We start from the raw sequence: 7,415 nt of genomic DNA on the forward strand, positions 1-7,415 counted from the left end.
GATTTCAGTATGCCCCCATTCTATCGTCCGAGTTCCTCTGCTTTCTACTTTATCCGTCTAATTGATCTAAGCCACCAAACCAAGGCTAGGTTTTATGGTTCAAATCTCCATCGTCCTATCTTCGTAAATTTAAATTTGGCCTTCAATCTGACCATTCGATTTGAGTCAATACCAACCTTCGATTTGTGGCACCTTTAAATCGGATGGTCTGATTTGTTGTTAGCCATCATTTAAAATTTTATATCCCTACACATACAATGAGCTAATAACAATGAATAATACCACTATTTTTTCAATATGTAAATTAAAAAAAGCGGTTAAAGACATTGAAACAAATAAAATTAATGTATTTGATATTCTAGATTTTTAATAACTAAATCATATTATATGTACACAAAAATCGAACACTAAAATTAGCCATTAATATAAAATATGTTACAATATAAATATACATTAAAAATAAATTAAATCACACATATATTTATACACAAATATATTAATAACTAATTTTAATGTACAAATAATATTTTTGTAATTCAATGATTCTTACACTATCATTTCAATTGCTTTGGAAACTAAAAAAGTATCCAGATATTATAATATCAACGCGCATCTGATGTGGTATTTAAAGGTGTTCAAACCAATCCAAATCGAACAAAATCGACGAACCGAATAAAAAAAATCGAAAACCAAAATAACTAAACTAAAATAACCAAAAAATTATGTTTTTGCAGTTTTTTGTTCGGTTCGGTTCGGTTTTTGGTTTTGGTTGAGAAAACTTGAACCAAACCAACCGAACCGGTATATAAATAAAACATTTAAATTACCCTAACCCTAATGTGAAGCCCATTCATTCACCTTCACCTCACGCTGTAGCAATGTTCTGAAAATCGGTTCGAACCGGCTAGTCGAACTGTGAACCGGACATAAAAACGATTCGGGCAATCAATAAAACCGTAAAATCTGAAAATCAAAATTGAACCGGTGAACCAATCGGTAACCGGTTGGTCGACGCCGATTTTTTGGCTGAACAGCAAAACGCTATCGTTCCACTCACTGAGGCAATTAGCAAGCCCTAACTGCCATAGTTATAAAAATAGACCGAACCGATCGGTTCGACTGTAAAACAGGTGAACCAGACTCCTAACCGGTCCGGTTGAATGATATGACCGAATAAAAAAGAGAACCGTTGAAAACCAAATTGAACCGGCCGGTTTTGATAAAAAACCGAAAAAGCAGCGGTTCTTGGTCAACCGACCGGTTCGGAAGCTTTTTTTTTTTTTAACTTCATTTTACAAAACACAAGTTCTCTTATATGCTACGGTACCCCCAAACCCAAATCAGTTTCCACTTTTCCCCAACCCTAATCTCCTAACGGCGAACCCTCCCGTCACCACCTCACCTCACTCCGTTAGTGTCACTCACCCAGCCACCGCCGCCAGCCGGCCGCCGTCGTCTCCTTCGTCTCACCGCCGAACACCGATTCTGAACTCTGAAGGAACAGAACAGAGTACAGACCCGCGGCTCCGCTTCGTCCCTATCTCTCATCGCCGTCGCCGTTGGCTCGCCCTCGCCGCGCCGTCGCCCTCGCCGTTGCCTCGCTCTTCTGCTCTGTCAAATAGGTTAGTTGAATATGTTGTTCTCCAGTTCTCCTCTGTTCTGCACTTCTGCAGTTCTGCTCTATGCTTGTTGAAAACTTATGAATAATGAATAATGTTGTTCTGCACTTCTGTTATGACTTATGCTTGTTCTATTCTGTTGTGAAAACTTGAAAGGATATATTCTGCACTTCCTTGACTGATGCATCAATATTTTCTGTTGTTCTGGAGTTGAAAGGATAAGGATATGTTCTTTTCTGGAGTTGTTCTATTCTGTTGCGAAAACTTGTTCTCACAATATTTTCTGTTGTTCTATTCTGCACTTTCTTGACTGATGCATCAGGAGTTGTTCTATTCTGTTGTGAAAACTTGAAATTTCTGGGATGAATATGCTTGTTGAAAGCTTGAAACTATGAAATATGAATAATGTTGTTCTGTTGATTTGTTCTGTGTTGAATATGCTTGTTGAAAAATGGATGAATTTGTAGCTGTTATGACTAATGTTTTTATGTTGTCTGTTCTGTTATGAATATGCTTGTGGCCTTGTGCTGTGAATTTAACTATTTAAGAGGTTGCTGTGAATTTAACTATTTAAGCCTTTAAAGTTGCTGTCTTGCTGAATAGGGAATAGGAATTAGGGAATTTAGGATTGCTATTTTTTATTTTTTATTTATATAGGATCGGGTCAACCGGTTCAACCAGTAACCCAGCGGTTGAACCAATAACCCAGTGACCCAGTGACCTGACCGGTTCGATTATCGGTTCGGTTCTGACAACTATGCTAACTGCATCCTCCTGTGCCAGATCTAGCATTCCAAACTCCAAAGCGCCGTTTCAATCTCATCGAGCTCCAGAGCGCCCCTCACCTCCGTCCACCGCCTCGCCGTCATTCCTTCGAACAGCCACCGTCTGCGCGCTCACTTCCCCTCCATCGCGCAGCAGCCATCGCAACCTTCGAAGCCTCCCTCGCGCAGCAGCCATCGCAAACTTCGAAGCCACCGTCTACTCTACCACTCTTGCATGCTCTGTCTCCCTCGGTGTCTCTCGGTGTCTCTGTCTCCGTTGGTCACTCGGTGTCTCTGTCTCTGTCTCTCGGTGTCCCTGTCCCTCTCCGCAACCACAGTGTCTTGCATGTTCTCTAGGTATAGTGTGAACTGATATAGTGATATAGTGTGAAGTGTGAACTGATATAGTGATATAGTGATTGAATAATTGATTGAATAATTGTTTGCCTGTTTCAACTGAACTAAGTTACTGATTCAGAACTGTGAACTTTGTATTGTTATTGGATTGGATTGTATTGTTATTGGAATGGATTGTTATTGCCTGTTTGCCTATTTCAATTGAATAATTGGATTGGATTGTATTGTTATTGGATTGCTGGTAATGTTTAGGTATGTATTGTTATTGTATTGTTATTGGATTGCTGGTAATGTGTAGGTATGAATGAATAATTATTGTTAGTTAATTATTGTTGTTCCCCCTCTTCTTCAGGATCTGCTCTGCTCTGTTCTAGGCTTCTAGATTTCTTTGTTATTGGAATTTGATTTTATTTCTGGTTAGGATTGGTGATCTGAATCTTTTATTTGAAAATTATTTTTTGGTTCTTTGATTTTCAAGTTGCTTGCTGCTTCAATTTGAGAGGATTCTGAATTTTGGTTTAAACTGTGATTGAAGGTTCTTTGGTTTGGGTATTCTTCACTTTCCTGGAAGCTTAGTTTTTAATTCGTTGAGATCAAATTATTGTTTTCAACCTTGGTGATTTTTCGATATTCTTTTTGGTTGCTTTCTTTTTAAATGTTTCAATTGGTGTTATTGTGTTGTTGCTGTGATTTAAATGTTCTTTTTGATTCTTTCTTTTTCTCGAATGCCCAGTCAATGCTTGATTGATTGGCTTTGCTCACTGATTATATTTGATGATAAATATTAGATTTATAACTCTATCACTGCTTTATTGTCTGTTTGTATAGTTAAATTTTATTAAAGTTTCTTGAATTTGCACTATGTTACTGATTCAAAGTTTTTTGAGTTCTGTTCATTGTTTGGTTGCACCGTCCCTGCTCTCGATCTCTGCCGACTTGCTGCCCCTCCTCTATGCTGGATTTTTTTTTGTTTCAGCTGTTGTGTTTTTGTTTCAGGTCCTGTTGTGTTTGTTGTGCAATACTATCAATTTGTTTTACTTTTTGACTCAGCTACATTAAGACAATATTTTCTATCTTTAACTTGTGCATTGTATATTTATATTAGACTATAATTATGTTTTAATGTGTTTATTTTTATTTGATATTATTTTATTATAAAACGGTTTTTTCGGTTTTATATTATTTTTTTTCTCCGCCTTATCCCCTCCTTCTCCCTCTCCCTTTCTCGTACCCGCTCTCTCTCCGTCGTCTCCCACACAGTGAAACAACAACAGGAATATTCACCTGTTGTCCATCGACTACGCCTTTCGGCCTGATCTTAGGCCCTGACTCACCCTCCGTGGACGAACCTTGCGGAGGAACCCTTAGGTTTTTGAGGCATTGGATTCTCACCAACATTTGCGTTACTCAAGCCGACATTCTCGCTTCCGCTTCGTCCACCACTGCTCGCGCGGGTCCTTTCCTCTAAGGCGGAACGCTCCCCTACCGATTCATTTTTACATCCCACAGCTTCGGCAGATCGCTTAGCCCCGTTCATCTTCGGCGCAAGAGCGCTCGATCAGTGAGCTATTACGCACTCTTTCAAGGGACAAAGTTCTAGCACCATGCCAAATGTGCCCGAAAAAGAAGAGAAGAGCAAACGAAGCATGTCCAAAAGTAAACTAACCCCTTGGACTGCTACGAAAAACACCATCTGATTTCAAAGTGGCACGATCTAATTCAAAAATTTCACCCAATTGAGCACGTCTAGCATATTTTTTCACAGTAGCGGGAGTCAGTTATCGTACCAGCAGCCACCGTGTCGCCTTCCGTGAAGCACAGCGCAGCGCAATCCAGCCGCCGTGTCGTCCGTGACGCAGGTTTATTCTTGATTTTCTTCCTGAGTTTTCATTCTCTATCTGCCATTTTTTTTCCTTTTCTATTTTTGTTATAATTTTCTTCTGGTTTAGTATTCTTATTGATTCTAATTTGGGATGAACACTTGATTGGCTTGTTCTTGATTCTATGGCTGAGTTGTTGATTCTGATTTTGTTTTTTAATTCTGAATTTTTTGTTCTGTTTGATTTAGGGTAATTCTTGTTTGAGTACTGCTAGGGAGCCAATGGCCTATGCGTACAATATGTACAATGAGCTAAATTTTTGGTCAATGAATAAAATGAACATAACCCATACTATCTAGAATAACCATCTGGATACCTAGGGATAATAAACATCTTATGTCATAAAACCACTCATCCAAAAAGCTTAAGCTGATTTTGGGGTTCACCAAGGATCAAATTCTTGACCTTTTGGATCTAGAACTCTAATACCATGTCATGAAACCACTCATTTCAAAAGCGTAACCTGATAGAATAATGTAACACTAATGGTCATATCTCTGATACTTTCTAAACCTCAATTGTACACATTGTACGCTTAGGCCATTGGCTCCCTATACTTTCTCTAACTTGAATTCTACTGGGTTTCATCCGAACAGGTTCGAATCCCTCTGTCCCTGATTTTCAATCTTCACTTCCTTTTCTCCAAATTAGGGTTAGGGTTTTACAATTTCCCACTATCAACAATCCAAGACACTCGATTGAACTCAGCAGCAACTAAAATGGAAGAGCAATCAGTAGTAAACGGCATCGTTTCAGGTTCAAGCAGTTCCAGAACGACACAGGAGCTTGCAATGGAAGGCCAGAAGTACCTCGAAGAAACCATAGAGTACGCTTTTCAGATCCTATCTTCCATGAACGACGAGCTCTGCAACCCCGTTTTGTGGTCCATTGCTTCTCCGTCTGCAGCTTCCTCAGCTTCCCTGCTTCACCATAACAACGGTCCTTCTTCTCACTCTTCCAACGGTGGTGCCGGAGATGCTGCCTCCGATAACTCCAACCACCATGCTGAGAGTGGTGCCGTTGGTGGAGGAGCTGGCGCTGGTGGCGCACTCGAAGAGGCAAGGTTTCGCTATAAGAACGCTATTGCTTCTCTTCGAAACGTTCTCGAAGCAATTCCCAATTCTCAAAAGGTACATTTTTTTTTGTTTTCAGAATTTGAAGACAAACCATTTTTATGTATGTGACAGTTGCATATAAATTAAACTCTTATTTATTCCATATATTTTAATTTTTGGCACATGCATGGTTTGGATAGGGATTAAGATTTTAGAACTGTCAGAATACTATGGTAATTGTTGTTCATAGAGTACTGAAAATGATCCATCTGGCTGAAGGATTAACGAATGATTATCTCAAGTAAAGTGGTTAGTTAATTCTAAGTGTATGAAATATTCATATGATATCAAGTTAGTTAATCATTGAGTGGTTTCAAATATTTTCTCACAAGAGTTTCAAACTTATGCATTCATGTGTTTTATATATAATTTGTTCCATGACTATGATAAACAATGGTGTGATAGTGATCTTACTAAAGGATAAAACAACAGAACCATAGTTGTAGAACTATAATATATCACCTTCACTGAACTTGTTTCTTGTATATTATCATGTCATCTGCCGCAATTTGAACCATGCAGTGTGAAATGAAGTTTAAAGGATATTGGCATGCAAACTTGCATATTCTTTATTGTGAACTTTACAACTTTTTGTCTAGGGATGTTTTTTTCTCTTTTCCCATCAAACTAAATAGGTCGGTATTACAGGCAAAATCATTTGACACTGGTTCAACTGATAGTCCAATGGAATTGGATGATATGGAACTTGAGAAATTGGAGGAGCGAGCCTCTTCTCTAAGAAAGGTAAGTTGCAGCGAAGTTTTTATACGTTTCTATAAACTTTGATCTATTTTTATGATAAATATTTCAACTCCTGAACATTGAAATTGTCACTTTGGGGGATCCATGTTATGTCAGCTAAGTTTACTGGAAGCTATTTTATTCTTCTAGGGGCTTGCCAATCTAACTGGTTAATACTGCTGAAACAACTTAATTGGGTTATTAAATTTAGCTTGCTGAAACAAGCTATTTTGTTTTTCAAATTATATTTATTGTGTTTAACATTTGAATATCTGTTCGTTAATATAGGAGCTTGCCAACAAGAACATGCACCTAAAGATACTTATTGATCAACTGCGTGATCTTCTCTCTGATATATCAACGTGGCAAAGTCCTTATTCAACCTGAAGATTAGGATGAACTCTTAAATTTGAGGGTAGTATCATGAAATGAAAACCTGAGTTCAGAGTACAGTAAATGCTAATTATGCCTCTTGATATTCTAACACTTGAAGTTGCATAGTGATCACAAAAAAAATAAGAGAAAGAGAGTGTTTCTGCTCAAAGGAAGAAGAAGAAGAAGGAAGGAAAAAAGAAAAAAAAAACTGTCCACGATCTATTTCTGTCTCCGCTTCTGCCGTTACCTCCATCGATTTTGGTCCCTAAAATAAAAACGATTTTAAAACTAAGTTAAATTTTAAGGACAATTTTATATGCAAAAAAAGGTTGGAGACAAAAATTTTTGGTATATACCATAAGAGCCAAAATTGTATTTAATCCTAATTTATCTATGCTATATATATTTAAAATTAAAAATGTACATATTGTATATATCTATATATTTAATTATATATCATATTCTATACTTATATGTTTAGATAAATATATATTATATGATCGTATAACTTTTACATTTATATAAAAAAATATATTTTGTATTTTGTGTTGTAAACATGTATAG

General features: G+C 37.4%; 1 protein-coding gene across 5 annotated transcripts; it reads left to right on the plus strand.

Moving 5' to 3' along the window:
• Positions 1-1,354: 1,354 nt before the first annotated feature.
• On the plus strand, positions 1,355-7,073 carry LOC107460514 (mediator of RNA polymerase II transcription subunit 30-like). 5 transcript variants are annotated; one of them, XM_016078886.3, is made up of 5 exons: positions 1,355-1,622; positions 2,403-2,740; positions 5,272-5,750; positions 6,384-6,479; positions 6,765-7,073. In XM_016078886.3, exons 3-5 carry the CDS (start codon positions 5,340-5,342, stop codon positions 6,861-6,863), a joined length of 606 nt encoding a protein of 201 aa, XP_015934372.1. In that variant the 5' UTR covers positions 1,355-1,622; positions 2,403-2,740; positions 5,272-5,339; the 3' UTR covers positions 6,864-7,073. The 5 variants fall into 5 exon arrangements, with proteins under 5 accessions (XP_015934372.1, XP_052108469.1, XP_015934374.1 ...); XM_052252509.1 differs by lacking the exon at positions 2,403-2,740 and having other exon boundaries at positions 1,476-1,622; positions 5,217-5,750; XM_016078888.3 differs by lacking the exon at positions 2,403-2,740 and having other exon boundaries at positions 1,480-1,622.
• The last annotated feature ends 342 nt before the right edge of the window (positions 7,074-7,415 follow it).

This window comes from Arachis duranensis, chromosome 8, assembly GCF_000817695.3.
Source record: "Arachis duranensis cultivar V14167 chromosome 8, aradu.V14167.gnm2.J7QH, whole genome shotgun sequence".
Taxonomy (NCBI): domain Eukaryota; kingdom Viridiplantae; phylum Streptophyta; class Magnoliopsida; order Fabales; family Fabaceae; genus Arachis; species Arachis duranensis.